The 17697-nt window shown below is 41.3% G+C and overlaps 1 protein-coding gene across 1 annotated transcript; it reads right to left on the bottom strand.

Annotated features, from left to right (window-relative positions):
- Positions 1 to 7849: 7849 nt before the first annotated feature.
- Positions 7850 to 8416, bottom strand: FERD3L (Fer3 like bHLH transcription factor). Its single transcript, XM_005518862.1, has one exon. The coding sequence runs from the start codon at positions 8414 to 8416 to the stop codon at positions 7850 to 7852; it is 567 nt and encodes a 188-aa protein (XP_005518919.1).
- Positions 8417 to 17697: the final 9281 nt, after the last annotated feature.

The following is a 17697-nucleotide window of genomic DNA, read 5'->3' as shown; positions in this document are numbered from 1 at the left end:
GCACCACAAATGATGCAGATAAGCACCACCCCATTTGCAATACAGACACAGGAGAGCAACACCATGCAGGCAGTAGCAGCATTATACATGGAGTGGAAAGAAACCACAGCAAATATAGGTTTGTGTTTTCCCTGGGTTTTCACTAAGGAGCCTTTATGGTGTTGCCAGCATTTCCACCATGCTACTGCAAGGTGATCATTACCAACCTCTGTGTAGACTTTCTGTCATTCAAAAATGTGTCACTGGATGCTTTCAGCAAAAGAAAATAGTTTGGGCATAAAGTCTTCTCTTTTCATCTCTGAGGTCACACTGCATCTTTGGGGTGATATTTGGTGTTTATGTGCTATGGAAGTGATTCAGAAGCCCTCACAAAAAATATTTCTAACGACCCATAGCTTCACAAGAACTATGTTCTGCAAGGGGAAGCAGGGTTGAAGTGAATGTCATTAGAACTTTATCTTTGTGGTGCTCTTCTCAGGTATCTAGCATGTCTTTCCAGTTTGAAGGCAAAAACCACTGGTCCTATACACCAAAATGCTCTCCAGTCAATGGATCCTTTGAATAATTTGGCCAATGGTACGCTAAAAATTCATGTTTCTACTACTCTCAAAAACAAGATGAGAAATCTACCTGGTTTTGTTTTGGTTTGTTTGTTTGGGGTTTTTTTGGGTTTGGTTCAGTTTACATATTTCAGAAGATATGCCTGCACATTTTAAATTTTTAAAATATGATGAATGCTGTGTGTTCTCATTATAGCTTTGGTAGAACTTATTTCTCTCCAAGGGCAAACCCCATGCTCTTAACATCACAGAAGTTCCTCAACATAATGAGGTTCAGTCCATAGGTACGGCAGTTGTGATCTGAGAGGGGATGCTGGAGTCTTTCTCTTCCTGGAGTCTGAAACATAGTAAGAACTGACTCATGCTGTTGTCAGCCCAAGTACAGCTGACAGAAAAAAGCAATGAATGGGTGGATGTTTCCAAATTTAATACCTTGGGGCTGGTAAAGGTGTTTGCAGCTATAGGACTTAAAGTCCATCTTACCAAGGACTGGTTTAGTAGTTCGAACACAGTTTTATCAGTACTTCAGAGAAAGTTCCATTTGCTCATGATTAAAATTTGGGTTCTGTACGTCAAGGAGGCGGCACCTGATGAGGGTCTAAACTGTCAGTTTAATCATATTTGGCAACATTCAAGATATCTGCAAAGAAAATTTAAACAGAGTCAGATGCAATATGAAATGAATTCCACACGCCTTTAAGTAAGGCAGAGAAAGATCTGAGATAGCCCTTCGTTTTACAGTCTCTCAATCATCTTTTCCCTTTTTTTCCCCTCCATTACTATTATTCATCATCCTACAACTTCTTTTGCATCTGGTAGTTTGCAGAGTTATGAGAGTCAATGATGTTGCAGAGTTACTGCAGTATTCTAGCATATAATTAAATAATTATAAAAATAGATTAAAACATCTTTCTGCATATTCACTTAATGCTCTTTATATTTTATATCATATATGCTAATATTAACAACAAAAACGTGAACTACTTAAGATTGTAAGTACTCACAAATGTCCCCAGATGATGTTGCTGAGGCCTAAATATCTGATTCAGCTCAAAGTTATTTAAAAATAATTTAAAAATTACGCCTGTACTCTGAAAATTTCCTGGCAGCTAAAAGACTTAGTTATGTACATTATCCTAAAAGACTTCATAGGAGCTTCAATGCCCAAGACCAGGCCCAAGAGCACCTTGAAACATCTGAAACACTTCAGCATCTGGATAATTACATACTTTTGGGACCAACCCACATTTCTCTTTGGAAAATGTTTCCCCTGCATGGCTGCAGACAACAGATGGATCGTATGATCTCTACATTTGGAAAGATGGCATAATTCTGGCAGACTGTCAGCTAAGTGAAAGAGGCTGATTTCAGATCCTCATTAAGAAAATATACAACCACACAAAGTGGACTGAATGGCAGAAAGTGATCGCTGGCGCCAGATTTAATAGAAAATATAGCACACTTGCAACATGAAATCTGCTGAGCTGTGGCTGGATCTAGCTCTATCAGGTTTTACATTCTTTTCCCAAATAAATGCCTTCTAAAGGAGACATTCTTTGTAGTATAAGGGCCTTCTGTTTGCCAGGAGGGAAGGGAGCAGAGCAGTGGAGGGTTAAAAGGCAAATTCAAAGAGCCACCAGGTCTAGGGCTGGAGCAGGGTGCCAAGGCTTTGTTGAGTCTTCCCTTACACTTGCAAAGGTTTCTGTTTAATGAAACTTTTCTTTATATTTCTAGACTCTTGGTATATTTTTTAGGGTGCAGATGTTACCCCTTGGAAACACCCTTTGGAGAGGGCATGGCCCCTTCCCACTGCAGGGCTCTGGGAGCAAGGCCCAGTGCTATCTTTACACACATTTCCATATGTAAGCAGCCCTGCCAAACCTCTAAGAGCCTGAGTAGGAAACCCAGGGCACTGTAAAGTGTAATATAGTTTCCCAGAAACACTGGTTATGAGCAACAATTTCACTGTAATCACAACTCACAGCTGAAAAGGACTGGTGGAGCTGCACACCTCCATTTCACCATCAAACACCAAAATAATGGCTATGGCTTCAGGTCACAACTTTTGTTTCTGCAGTAACATCAGGATCGTTATATGATGTCTCATCTTGGCCACACAAAATAATGAGCAATCATAAATCATTGCTTGCTTTGAAACTCTTTGTTAAACTATCTTTTAGTAAGATCAGAGCCAACGTGTATCCCACACGAACCTGAAAAGTTCAAGCAGTAATGGTGGTTGCTGTGGTATGTTTATTCCTGCATCCTTTGTTCTGTAGCTACCACTCTTCCCTCTGATAACCGTAGGTTTCAAAAGCTGGAATCATCAACAAGGTTAAAGACTGCATAGTAATTAAACAATGCTAGAAATAAAAAGAAATAGCAACATCTGAATTAACTTCTTCTCTCAGTGCATGTGTTTATGTTGAAGACTCTGCTCACAGATTTCCCCTTTGCTGTGTAGAGAATCATAAAATACTTGTCCTTGATCCCCTGTAAGGCTTGGAGCAAGAGAAGATGGGACTGGAACTCATAGGAAAATTATTATCTTTCTCCTGCTTTCAGACCTAAGGAGAGACAGTTAAACCAATAGGATACTCTTTATCTCTCTTTTTGAAATTATGGCAGAGGTATGACAAAAAACCATAGACAGTCCTAGAATCTCAGTATGCTTGATTATTTGTGTGAAATAAAGTCATGGATGACAATAGTGAAGCCTGTCCTTCTGCAGTGCAACAACTCTGTGTGGGAACGATTTAAAATGCCTCAGCATGGAAGGACATGGTCTGTGCCACTGTTGTGGCACTCAAGCCTTCGAGAGCAGCAAAAGCCACACTAAGATAATATAATTCACACAGCAATTTGAATATGTTGCAGTCTTTATAAGTTTATATTAATGTGGAAAACTATACTACAAAAGTAAAGATAACAGAATTACTCCCCTATTTTGACTTCTTTGAAGAAATAGGAATTTCAGGTATGTAAGGACCACTGAGCTGGAGTGTAGCTGGTGGTCAGCAGAGTGAGTAGTAGCCTTGAAAAATTCAAAGGCTTAAACTTCAGTGCCAGCCAGAAAAAAAGGTAATCACTGAAACTAGGATAGAGAAGAGGAAAAGCAAAATTTGGATGAAACACAATTTAAAAAATAATATCTGAGCTGCACTTCTTAGAAAGCTAAAATTCTAGGCAATTTCAATTGAATATTTTTTATTCTGTAAATTCTTTTATTCTGAATATATTGCTGTGACAAATGTTCATCTCACTATCTGAAACAAGCATTTTTTTTGAGGAGAGTTGAAGAGCTAATAAGCTGAACTGATTATATTTAGCAAGTTTTTAGAAAAAGCACCAATTTACTGTGCTACAAAAAGAGCATAACCAGCACACCTATCCATCCCTGTAACTATTCTCTTGTATTGCTACGAAAAGCTTGGCTGTCATTGTTTCAAATTAGTAGCATTCAAGCCCAGTAAAACAACAAATTCCTGTGAAAACAGGGACTCAGCATGCACAGCAACCACCTTTTAAGTTTCAGTATTTCAGCTATTTTTAATAAAAAAAAAAAGTCCCCCAAAAACTAAAAGTCCAAGTTAATTGAAAGGACTAATAGGGTCATATAGAAATTCTCTTTGAGAAGAACCACTGATCTGAAAAAGAAATCAAAGCCACTTTTCCATTACTTTTACTTAGTACCTCCATGACTTCAAAAACTAATTTAAAGTTTGTAAAATAAAAGAAAAAAAAAAGTATTGTTGGACTAAGACTTCACTTATCAAGTTTCATCCTAGAGGGAATTTTTATAGCTGAGTTATAAACCCTCCACACTTGAGTGTTTATAATGGAAACGCTGACAAATGCGATAATAAACACCAATCATGGGGCCAGAGTAGCTGATCAGAGAGTGGATGCAGAAGTTTGCAGTGCTATCATAATATTTTGTTCTGTTTCCAGCACTAGTTTGCTTAAACCTCCTTTCAGGTTCAGCAGCTGTAAAACAAGATCAATCTAACTAGAGATTGCAAAATCATTTGATTATTTATACTTCTCGTCGAAAGCTACAAAATATATCTCAAATATGATTTCATTTAGTCTTATTTTTTTGGTTTACATATCTGAATACTAATTGTAACATGATAGCTTCAAGGGAACTCAAATTTCTACCAAAAGTCAGTCTTCAGTGGCCAAAGAGAACATAAACAAACCAGCCTCAGACCAGGGTCTAAAAATGGGCTCCAAGGCTTTAAAAAGCCCCTTATTATCTTTTCCCAGAAGTAATTGACACTGTCAGTTTTTGTTCTTAATGCAGTGATAATGGCATTGTGATTTGGGGAGGAACTGGACTCAGCCTCAGTGACAGCAGGGATTCTGAGCAAAGGGAAGGCTGTTCACTCCAGTGGGTGAAATCCAAGCCTTGCTGAAGTCAGCAGCCCTTCTGCACTCTCTTAGGTTTGGGTTTTCACTGTCTTCCCAAGTCTGACAGGCAGCTGGGCTGTACTGACTCCACAGATTAGAATGCAGCTACCTTGGACTGAGACAAGGATTGGAGGAAAAGACCCCACAGTTTGGTTATCTCAGTGAGATGGGATTGCACTCCAGCAAGAAACTTGCCTGCAATGTTCATAATTGGTTTATATTCTCACCAGACTAAACTTCCAGGATTTTGACATGTCCACAGGAGCCGAGGATAGGTCAGTATAGCATCTTGCTGTTTCACTGAGCTCCTCAGAGGTGTAAGGACATGCTTTAGTTTCAACACTAGTTCCTTGGAAAAAAATGCATTTAGACTGCTTTTTTTTGTAAATCTTCAAGAGTTTTGGAAAAGCATGAAAGAAACAAACAAAAAAGCATATTTCATCAGGTTCTCAGGTTGTATAAATCAATGGGTGGCCCAGGGTCAGCTCAAAATATGTCTTGGTATTTTTTCTGTGCTGTTTACATATTTTGTTTATTGGCTTATACCACAACTGCATTTTTAATTTCTAATGTTTTTGGTATCAGTGGCTCATATAAGAATGTTACTACTGTTTATATTGCTGCAAAATTTCCAGTGATCCATTTGAAATCAGAATTCATAATGCAAGGTCCATTTGTGTTTGAAAATAAAATGTAACATGTTCTTTCTGCTTTTTTCTAGTCTTTAACACAAATATGAAAAAAATTTGGATTTTGAACAATTCCAGTGTTTTGTTATTAAACCAAGAAGCAAAAACCAATAATTTTTGAATTATCTGTTACAGACATATTTACATTATGAATCTCCTAACTTAAGACTCTATGTGCTATAGAGTTCTAATTTTATCCAATTACATGAGCAAGAAAAATTATGAAAAGTTATATAACCATACTGTGAGAGACCATGGAGAACTAGTGGTAAGAAGTGAATATTAAATTGCATATGTCATTGTCCTTAAAGAATTTGTCTTCATCATTTTGCCTGAGATGATGGTAACTAAAATGAGATTGGGTTATGTGAACAATTGTTGATTTTGGAACATTGTTCATTCGCAGTTCCTTTCCTTGTTTTATTTTTAGGACAAAAAAAGAAAAAAAAAGAAAAAAGAAAAAAAAAAAACCCCAGAACAACACAAAACAATCTGAGGAGATGAAACCCCCCAGTTCCTAGAAAGGATCCAGCTGCACTAACTATCCAACTGCCTCTTGGAAAAAAAAGCATTTTGACAAATGGAGAGCAGATGCAACGTGTGGAGTCAGGGAGGTCAACAAAAACAAGTAGAAACGGAAACCGAGGAAACAAGTGAAAAGAGAAAGAATATTAGAGTATTAATACAGGATATTAAAGTGAACAGAATGAGAAAAAGAAGAATCATCACAGAGCTGACAAAACATGATGGAAGAAATAAGACAGAGGATCCAAGCTATACTAGTGCGAATCCAGGGTAAATCTTGATTTTACTAATATCAAGCTAATTTTCTGTAATGGAGATAAAAGCTGTCCTATGAAGCCACGCAGCACCGCTGTCCTGCATGGGCAGTTCAGTGCGAGTGGACCGGGCTCTGAGCAGGCTGGCTGCTGCCCGTCCGCTGTGAGCGGGGGGAGAAATCCAGGTCTTTCCCGGCAGCAGCAAAGGAAGGTGCCAGCAGCGGAGAAAAGTGAGGAGGGGAGCGGGAAGGGAGGGCAGAGGCACATCAAGATGGGTCGGAGAGGCTTCAGGGGAGACCCTGGGCCCCCTCCCGCCGCTGCCGCTCTCCCGGCGCATCGCTCCCGTTCAGAGGTGCCTGCCAAGGCGTCAGTAGGTACCGCTAGATAGACATCCCAGGGGTGGACTCTATACTCTCCCCCGAGGTATGCCCGCCTCGGGATTTCCTCTTTCCTCCCGCTCCGGCTTTTCAGAACGTATTGCATCATTTTTATTCCTTGCGGAGATGAAACGTGGTCTGTGTGCGTATGTGTGTGTGCCGGGAGAGAGAAAACATCTCCGCTGGACGTCCCCAAAACCAAAGCCCACAAACTCACAAGTTTTGTCTCTCAGGAGGGCGCAGACGGCTTCCCAGGCGGGCCCCGCCGGTGCCGGGAAGGCTGCGGGGCATCCCTGCCAGTCGCACCTCGCCCCGCCGGGCAGGACCGGGCCGGGCGCTCCCGCTCCAGCTCCTGCCCGGGGCGAGCGACGGCGCTGGCCGCCCACATGCAAGGACAGAGCCGTTCCCGGGAAAAAAAACAAAAACCGTGACAACAAACGGTTTTGTCCAGATGTTCGGCTTCCCTGGCCCCGTGACACACGACGTGGACTTGGCAGACTGGATTTCAAAGGAAAGGGAGTTGTTGTTTATTTTTTAAAAGGCAGAAAGCGCTGGGTTAAAATGCTCAGGCCGAGATTTCCCTGGCAGGCAGCTGGGCAGGAACGGAACCCGCTGGAAACCCGTTCCGTACGTTGGAAGGGCTCCACTGCCCCGGCCCAATCGTTCTCCAAAGCAACAAATTAGAAAGATATTAAAGCAAGCAGGCAATATAACACAAACCAAAGGGCCTCCAACCTTCATCCCCGCCCCCTCCCCCCCCCTTTCCGTTTACAAAAATTATAAATATTAACAAATCTGCAACACACTGAGCCTCTCCATCCGTCTTGTCCCCAGCTCCTCTCGGTCTCAGCACACGCTTCTCCGAACACTCCTGGTTTTGCATCCCACACCTACGCGGTCCTGGCTGCGGTGTGAGAAGCCGAGGCAGGAGCCGCGGCTCCGCTGCCCCAGGAGGGAGGCGCCGAGGTCACCTGCTCGCTGCCGCGGGTGATGCCCTGCCCCAGCCGCATCCCGCCGGGCCCGGGCGCTTCCTAGCTCGCCTCCTGTCTGCTGCATCCGTCCAGGAGCTCAGTCATGAAGGAGATGTACACTATGGCCAGGCGCAAGGTCTCTATCCGAGAAAGCCTCTTCTCGTAGGCGAAGGTGGGCACCTTCTTCCTGAGCTGATCAAACGCCTCGTTGAGGTTGAACATCCTTTTCCTCTCCCGTATGTTGGCAGCCTGGCGCTGGGCGTAGGTGATGACCCGTTTTCTCCTAGGTCTGTCCAGGAGGGAAGCGCTGCGCATCCTTTCGTCTTCCTCCTCTTCTTCGTCTTCGGGATCTCCATTTCCGAAAGCAGCCAGGGGCAAACCCCGGGCCATCCCTTCCCGAAGCGATAGGACTCTGCCCCCGAAGGGAGGCCCGGCGGTGACCTCGCAGAGCCCCAGACCCTCCCTGGCCCCAGGGGCTCCCTGGGGGTTGCCCAGGGAAAGATCGGCCACGAAATCCAGCACCGAGGTGCCCAGCAGCCCCTCCGGGCAGGGCACTTGCGGGACTCTGCCGTGCAGCTCATCCAGTAGCCCCGGGCTCTGGTGGGCTGGGAAAAGGCTGGCTGACATCTTACTTCAGAGAGGGCTTATTTTGGTGCCCCATCCCCAGCCCCAGCGACGTTAATATTTATAACCCCCCGGGTAACAGGATTAGCAGGACTAGAAAGAGCGGCTGTAAAATTTCTCGCCGTGATGCTGATGAGAGGAGACAGGCAATCCCCTCGGGGACGCGTGGACGCTCCCGAGAGAGGAGTCCCCAGCGAGTCAATCCTGTCACAGCGATCAAGGACAGTTCCTTCTTGGCAAAACCCTCCGCTCTTACCTGCTGAGCACTTTTGTCTCTTCTTACACACCCGCAACCAAACGATTTTCAGCCTCCTTAAAGCCCCCAGCAGCAGAGCCGGGTCTCCACTGGGCTTGTTTTCCTGCGTTCTGTCGGGATCTCTGAACCCTGGGAGCCAGCCTGACAATTGATGTCAGGCAACTGCATGTATGCTTTTAATGATGTCCTGAAGAGGGGACCTGCATGCAGAGGGTCACCGGGGAATGTTTACCCTGTATCCCAGCGCAATGGGAACTGAATGACAGGACCTCCATTAGCCTAAGTAAGCATTGTAGGGGACCCGATATTGCATTCCCAGTAGTAACTGTTGGAATCGTCTCTCCATTCCCCCTAAATCCCCTTCAATCAGGGTCAAATGTCTTTCCAGTAAAAGGCTGCTTCGTAAAGCTCTTTTCGGTTCAGGCAATCTCGTAGCACTTGTTTCGAAACTCCTTCCTCCTGCCCGTGGGAGAAGGATAAGCAGGTCCTACTCAGGGCAGCGGTCACACCTTTGGTAGAGCCATCCCAGTCACAGGCAGAGCACAGAGGAATCAACTTGAGCACACGCACTGATAGCACTGGATACATGCCCCAAAATACCGTGAGATGCACATAAACACACCCACCCACACACCTGACACCGCTGAATACCTTTCTTTGATCAAAGTTTCCTTGAGGACAGACGCTGCGGATTGTTTTGCTACTGTCTTGGGAGACTGGAAGAGGAGCTGTGTCTTCACCCTCCCGCGCCATAGATAAATAAACAGCCCGGCCCTGGCAATCCCTGGCAGTGTCAGCTACACCGAGCTCGAATCCGATCGGTTTTCTTTGGCACACGATTTGTACACACAGCTCTCTCAGGAGCGACTGCCCAATCACTCCTGAGCTGCCTTCTTAAAACCTAATCTTCTCCTTTGTCATGCATTGTTGCCACTCTCTCTTTGGAGCTAATTAGTGTCTAATTTCTAAGGGGATTTCAAAACCCATGAGATCAAAGGAGGTGGATGGGGGCGGCCGAAGGATCCCTCTCCTCGAAAACACTTCCTGTTTGCCTACAGGACCGCAAACATATCCCGCCGAGTACCAGGATTTGCCATCATTGACAACTCAGCGAGCGAACTCCGCATCCCCTTCGGTGGGAAAGATGCAGCGGGAGTCGCTTCCCGTCCGTCTGTCCGGGCGGCGCGGCCGGGCGGGGCTGCGCAAGGTGCGCGGCAGCTCAGCTACGCTGGACAGCTCCGGAGAGGGGCGGCCGGAGCCCGCAGCGCTGCAGGTAGCGCAGGGGGACATGGCCAGCACCCCCTGCTCCGGGGCCACAAGCAAGCTGTCCCCGTCCTGTGGCGCCGCCACCACCGCCGCCGCTGCGGCGAGCGATGGGCGGCACCGCGGCTGCTCCGGCAGCCCGCCTGAGGCAGGGTAAATAGAGAACTACTGCCTTTAGTCTTAGCAGGGCTAAGAGGGCTCTTAGCGAGCAAGAACGCGCTTATTTGTAACTAATATGGTTCAATAAAACACCTGGTGAATGAAGCAACGAGGCAAGGAGGAACTGTAAAACATCTGTTGAGAGAGGTGCTGCCTAGAGAGCATCCAAAAGTAAGTTGAAAAACTGTAAGTGTTAAGTGTTATATAAAGACACTTGGTGGAAGAAAGATCAGATATATATTTATGACTGACCCACAAAGGACCACGACTTATTTGGGCTCCTTTTAGTTGAGATGACAAGCATTTCATTTTAAGACATGGAGGTATAAATTAAAGCCAAATGGCAGGAAAGATAAGTTGCTACAGAATTCAAAATTATCGTGGATATACAACTACTTCAGGTAGTGAAATAAAATAATGGAAAAATATTAACTCATCACCTCTATGTCAAACTTCACATGAATTTACTGTCCTGTAGGAAATTGGAATTCAGCAGAGGACAGACCTAGGTATCTTCATAAAGAAGCTCTTACTTCTCTAGTTGCAGATTTTTGCAGGACACAAGACACAAAGACAAGCAGAGATGGAAGATGTTTATATTGAAAGAACATAAAGGGAAAAGCTTTTCCAGCTAATAATGTATCACAAAATAGCATAACATAAGCCATAAAAAATATTAATGTTTCTTAAAGGAAGCAATAAAGACAGAACTACGACAAGACTGGGAGGTCCTTGTAGAAAATGAAGACTTGTTACCAAGGGGAATCCTCTTGTAAAGCTGGGGTTTTTGTTTCTGCTTTGTATCCTTTTCTAGTCCTCCTTATTTTTTGCTAAAATATTGATTTTTCTCTGATATTAAATATTTAAATTTAAATATTTTAAATATTATTTGAATATTAATTTAATTTAAATATTTGATTATTATACAGAATAAACTTAATGAACCGTGGTACCACTAATATGTGGCACTTTTTAAATTTGGTGATTTTTGTCAGTTTGGGGAAAGTATGGAGCTGAGGCAACATACAATGAATATCCAATGCTTCAAGACACAGATTTTCAGTGCCTAGACAAAGCAAGAATGTCAGAGAAGCAAAATGAACTCTCATAAGAGGCTGCTTTGTTACTCCAAAATTGTCTCAGACCACATTAGGTGATCCAAAGCATATTCTAGGTTTGTTTTAAATATGAATGTAATTTGCTTTATGAATCCTACCTTCCTTCACCCTTCTCTTATCCTATCTTTTAATTTCCCTTATTTATCAATTGAAAATTTGTTTACAAGGTGCTTAGAGCTGCTAAGAATTATGGCTTCAATTTCAAACTGTGCAGCTATTTCCAAAATTATTCTTCAGAAATATCTATAAAATTATTCTTGGTACTCTTGACACATGTAGGATTTGTGTTTAAAACTCAAACCACCACAGATTTTCTGATCTATTAGCCCTATCAAAAATGTGTATATATCCTTTTCTGCCCAGCCCTTTTATCACCTTGTGTGCTGTGTGCCTGTGCTCATAATTATGCACAGTATCACACAGGAAAATACAGCCATTCTGATAACTTGGAATTATTAACTGAGATACTATAGATTTTAACAGTGACCTGTCCTGCAACAGTACTTGAAAATTCACTGGAAGCCAGTGGTGACCCTGAGATGAAGATCCATCAAATATGACTCATTAAACAAGGACCTGAAAGGTATTGTCTGCTTTGGAAACCACAAAAAAGTTAAATAAGCAACTGAAAAAAATGTCTACACTTGTAAAATGGAAAAAGAATCTTCTCTCTTTTAACTGATCCATTAATAGTTTGATAGTTGCTGTACTTTTCAGACTCTGGCCTGAATAACAAAAACAGATGGAGTCTGTGGGCCACTAATGCAATCTCTTTCGAATTATTGACTTTGCAGCTGTCTGATCTTCTTGTTAATCTTAAAATTACAGTAATGCCCATGGATCAGGACATTACTACCTCAAAACACAGGGCAGTTCCTGTCCTGTTGGACTCACAGCTCATATTCCTGACAGGCCAGACAGGATCAGTACAGAAGATATGTGTGGAGATGGGGCCAGCTCTCAAGGGAATAGAGAGAGTTTGGACAATATCTCATCTTGACCCTTGCTCAATCAGTAGTGAAGAGGAAGACACTGTGGACACCACTGATGAATTAATACAAAAATGAAATATTTAAGCAAAGCTAGTTGAATACTGGTTATTTTGATGCTAGAAGAATGCCACAGTATACAAATGAAAGCATAGAAAATGTGATTGTGATATCACTGGAAGAGTCAAGAAGTCCTCAAATGTCTCAATGCATTATGAGGTTAAACAGGCAGTGAACACTGGACTGTGATAAAGTTTATGTTCAAAGATTTTATGTCTGAGTGAAGCTGAGGGAAGCCAAACAATTTGTATAAATTAAATGGTCAGTACTTTTTTGAGTGCCTTGCAACAAAAGCAGAAAGGAGGAGGCTGATAAAGTCAGAAGTCAAGGTCAAAGCTAATACAGACCAGAGGAACCAGTGCTTTTCTGACTGAAACTGTTGGAGAAGCCTTTGAGACACTAGAGACAGGTGAAATAGGAGGTGAGGACAAAGTTACCTCAGCCTGACTTCCCCAGATCTCATTTGTGGAAAGAATTTTTTGATTCCATCAGTTGAGGAAAATAATATGGATACTAGAAATGGGCTCATGTTTTCTAACTGCTGGATCTTATCCAAGCAGCAAGTAATCATGGTGACATTCTGATTCCCACAGAGATAAGAGCACCTGTAGTGAACATCTTGGTCCACTTTAATATTTAAGTCTGTCTTCCCTGTGGACTGTGAGAAGCTTGGAGATACCAGCTTCAGTTCTGTAGGATGAGCCTTAGCTCTAGAATTAGCAACGTATGAATAAAGACTAAAAAAAGTCCAATAAGATGTATATCCAGAGTATGTAGGCAAACACAACTGGGTGTATTTGGTGCAGTGACTAGAGTTTAAGTCTGTAAGAATTCTCTGCAATTTTTTTTTTCTGAATAGTTTACCTGTATAGACAGTTTAAGAATTAACTTTATTCCTTAGGCTGATGTACGTGCAAAATCTCTGCTCACAAAGCAGGTGAAGTCCAGCTTACTAGTTCAACAGAGGGACTAGTTCAGTTCTGAAAAGCAGAATATATCCAATGAGCCAAAGCTTTACAGTCTGATCCTATCAGTAACTTCAGGCACTGATCCTACTTGCATCTGCCTGTATTAACGCATTCCTGTGTCACAGCCTGCCATTAACAGGACTCCAATTTGAATACAAGCACCTACTTACAAAGATCAGGTTTCACAACTTGGCTCTCACAGACAAAAATGTGACATTCAGTAACATCATTATTCCCTGACATAGGAAATCATTAGGAAAAATAAGTATTTTGGGCAAAACCTAATAAAACTAGGTATTTCTGCCAGTAAAGTGCAGTTCATTTTTATTTACAGTGGTATTACACACCATTTGAAGAGTTTAAAAAGCAACTGTTGATATTTCCCCATACAGGAGCAAATAAGGAAGAAAAGGTTTGAAACTGTAATCTTGGGTAAATCATAGACAAATGAAATGAACAGCTGTGGTTAGGGTGGGATGGGATTGATCATGCTTGCAAAGTTTTATGAATGATACTTTTTTCCTTAATCATAACCTTAGGGGTGGGAGGGATTGAGAACAGGACATGCCTTAGGGTTGGAATGTCAAATTTAACTTTGAATTTCCTGGCTTTTTATCATCATGCATGAAAAAGTGTAATGTTATTCAAACATAGCTTCTTTAATCTTGATTTTGGTATATAAATATTTTATTGTTGACATGGAATGCAATAAAATATGTATTCTTTACATAGAAGTCTAGATTTATTCAAAATCTTTATTACAATTATTTAATTTTACTGTTTGATTATTATGTACTAGTTGCATTAATTAATGCTTTTTTTCTCTTCCACTTCTCACAATTTGTAAAATGCAGGGAAAATGTCAGTCTGAAAGCTATTTTTAAGTGAGGATTTTGCTTATATATCAACAGAATAAATGTATGTTTGATGTGGGACCAAGATTCATCCTTTTCCCTTTTTTTCTATTTTTTCTGGAATTTACAGATTTTTTTATAGTTCACAGGTGTATCTCCTACAACTAGCAAGGGGACTGAACTGAAAGTCATCTCCAAAAAACAGGTGTCCTTGGCCAAGCTTCTCAACCATCCATTGCCTTGCTAGCTTCTGGCTATGGTATTCTCCGAAGGATGTGTAGTTTATTTTCTTCATAGTCCCTCTTAACAGCTTTTAACAATTGTGTCTTTGTGCATATTCATGACAATGTCTACAATTACAGAATCACATAGTATCTTTCCAACTGATTCCATTTCATTCCCATTCAACACACTGGAAGCAGCTAATATTATGAAGAGTGTTTGCTTATTTTTGCTTAGTCATTCATCCTCTTTCTTTTTTCTGTGGTAAACAAGTCATGATTAAATATAAGATTTAAAATCTCCCTTGTAAAAACGTTTCTCAGGCTTTAGCAGCTGCCATATTAATATGCTTGGTAGATGTGGATGAAGTATTGTTTCTCTTTGCAAATGGAAAGTAGGAACAGAACAAATGTCAAACAGAAATAAAAGAATTATGGTAAATAGAAAAATAAGGTAAATTGGAATTGAGAGCTTCAATTTGATTTATCTAGAATTTAGCTTCTAGGACCTTTTGTGCTATAGAGACTTTTAACCTTAGGAAGATCTCATTAAAGTATTCAGCTGTGAGCACTTTGTCCCTCCAAGGATGGTATATGATTTTTTTATTAATTATATATAATACATGTTCATTAAGTGATTTATTAATATATATCTGGAACATGTTTTTATTACCAACATGGAGTAAGCTTTGATTACTTACTAACCTAAAAGGTTTGATTCTGCAAATGTAATTTTAAAAATACATGCCAATGTTACTGCTATTTGCCAGATTTTTTTAAAGTGAACTGTAAAATGAAAATGTCCATCTTATGTTCCATCATATTATTCCCATGTGTGTCAGTGGCAGGGTTAAAATCTTTAGTTGCATTGTGCTGCTTACTGCCTTTGAAACAACACAGCCAAATCTTCTCCCTCTGCCATCAGGATCTGGGGGATGGTAACACACTTTTCCAGATTTCACAGATACTTGCTGGTAGCATCATTCATAACTCCTGCTGGATGGGCCTGATCCCCCTTGTTGTCCTGTACATGCCATTTGATGACACTCAAGATGATCTGCTCTATGGCCTTTCCCAGGATAAGGTCAGGCTGACAGGCCTGTACTTCCCTATATCCTCTTCCCGACCCTTCTTGTCCATGGTCCTCACCTTTGATGACCTCCAGTCACCTGGGACCACCCTGGTTAGCCAGGGCTGCTGGTGAATGATGGAAAGTGGCACAGTGAGCTCTTCTGCCCCCTCTCTTGGTACCTCTGGGTGGATCTCAGCCAGCCCCACAGACCTGTGTGGGTCTAAGTGATGTAGCAAGTTGCTGACTATTTCCCCTTGGATTATGGGGTCTGCATTCTGCTCCCTATCCCTTTCCTCCTGCTGAGGCCTGGCTACCTTGGGAACAACTGGCCTTACTACTGAAGACTGAAAAAAAGAGGCTGGTTAACTTTCCATGTGGAACATGGATCTTACCTTCCTGTGCCTCAGTCTTCTCACCTCTTGAGGTTCATTTGCCATTTCCCCAAACTCCCCCTTCTCACTGCTCTATTTGCCTTCTTTGTCTCTCTGTCTAATCATAGAGCCCATTTTCACTTGTTTGGGCTATCCAACCCCAGGCCTTGGTCTGGCACAACAGAGCTGCAATAATTTACCATTCTCAAGCATGAGCATTAAAAAATTTGGCAACATTAATAGAATGGTATAAGCAATCTGGAATATTCGAAGCCATATAACTTGTAGTCTGCTCTAGTAGGGTAGGTCTTAAATGAGGTATTTGAAAGTGTACTCCTATGAAAAATATGCAATTTTCAGTATTTCGAAGGATGAGGAAATCAGTTCATTTCCCAGTTGCTTTGTTTACACTCAATAATTTTGACTGGATTACAGAATAAAAGGGATCATCAATGTCAGTGTAATTGAGTTGTACAATTCATGTTGTTTTTAGTAATAAAAATATTAACAGCAATCTTAAAGTTACTTAAATGGGCTTTAATTATATAGATTCTTTTTATAGGTTTAACATTAGAAGCCATTTTCTTAAATCATATGTTTTTTTAACCCATTTCTTTGATTAATGTGTATGTGTGTAGGGAAAGAAACTAACCTAAATGTTCCTGTAATACCTTTCATGCTCAACTCACAGTAAAAAAGTTGCCAGTCCACTATATCTTTAATGATGTGTGCCACAGAAAACACTAATTTGTCTATTTTTTCCTTCTAATGTTTTTCATAAGTATGAGATTAAATGTTTTGAATGTTCATGAAGCTGCATTTTCTTTAGAAAAGGTTTCAAACTAGGTGAAAGATGTTGCTCACTGCCAACTGAGATGAGAGAATCTACCCTTTCGATAGAAAAATCTTGGGCAAGGTAAGCATTTGACTACTTCAAAATATTGTAGATTGTCTTGTTGTGTAAGATTGTCTTTTCCAGTTACATGATTCACTACATTCTGGAGAATTTGCATGCAGATTTTTAAATATTATTTGAGCTGCCTTTGTTTATTCTCACTAGAACAAAAATAATATCTAATTTTCAGGAACCTGGTCAGACTATTCATTGAAAAAAAAAAAAATTGCATGAGGTTGTGCCATAAACACATTGACACATAGATGCTCATATCTACAATGCAATTTTATTTGTTTTGGATAAAAGTAAAATAGCACATTATCTTTTGAAGCTATTAGAAATATAAAATGAGTCAAGGTACTGGATTTTTTTGAACAGCTACATTAAAGCTATCTCTCCTCCTCCTATATGTGGGTCATTGCATTACTTTTTATCCTTCCTCCTATTTTCTATTTTAAGTTCTGACAAAAGTGAAATATTGGTATAGTACAGAGGTTGGTGCTTATCAGTAGTTATAAAGCAATGATCACCATGAATGCGTAAAAGGTTTTAATGACCTTTTTAAAGGAACTAAATAAGGAACAGTTGGGGATGTTAATACCTGGGAAAGTGCTACCCTGGCCCTGAGGATCAAGGAAGCCCGGACATGAATTTTGTGGAGGTGAATTCTCCCATTCACTTCCCAACATGAAGAGGAAGGGGAGACTTTCCTCTGTTATGCCTTTTGATTTATGGCAAACATGTTGCTTGGCATCACATATTAGATTAGAAGATCTCTCAGGCAAGGACTGAATCTTCATATTTCTTCCATGACTAGTAAGAGGGAAAGCTCAGACATTACTGGACACAGAAGATGAGACAAAGATGCATTTCATGCATTTCATGACAAAAAATAAGTGTAGTTTAAAAGGAGAATGAGCTAAACAGAGTCATAGCCTAGCTGGAGAAGGGGAAGGAGGAGTTGTGAGTCTAAAATACCTTGTTGGCAGTGCTGAGGAGGGAAGGTGAACCCTTTCCTACTGCACCAGTAGGCTGGAGATTTAGTAGGAGGATAGAGC

The sequence above is a fragment of the Pseudopodoces humilis genome, chromosome 1, assembly GCF_049639895.1.
Source record: "Pseudopodoces humilis isolate 2021_Gansu_Grassland_sample_001 chromosome 1, ASM4963989v1, whole genome shotgun sequence".
Taxonomy (NCBI): Eukaryota; Metazoa; Chordata; class Aves; order Passeriformes; family Paridae; genus Pseudopodoces; species Pseudopodoces humilis.
Note: the sequence above shows the minus strand (reverse complement) of the source record. Positions and strands in the feature narration are given on the sequence as shown.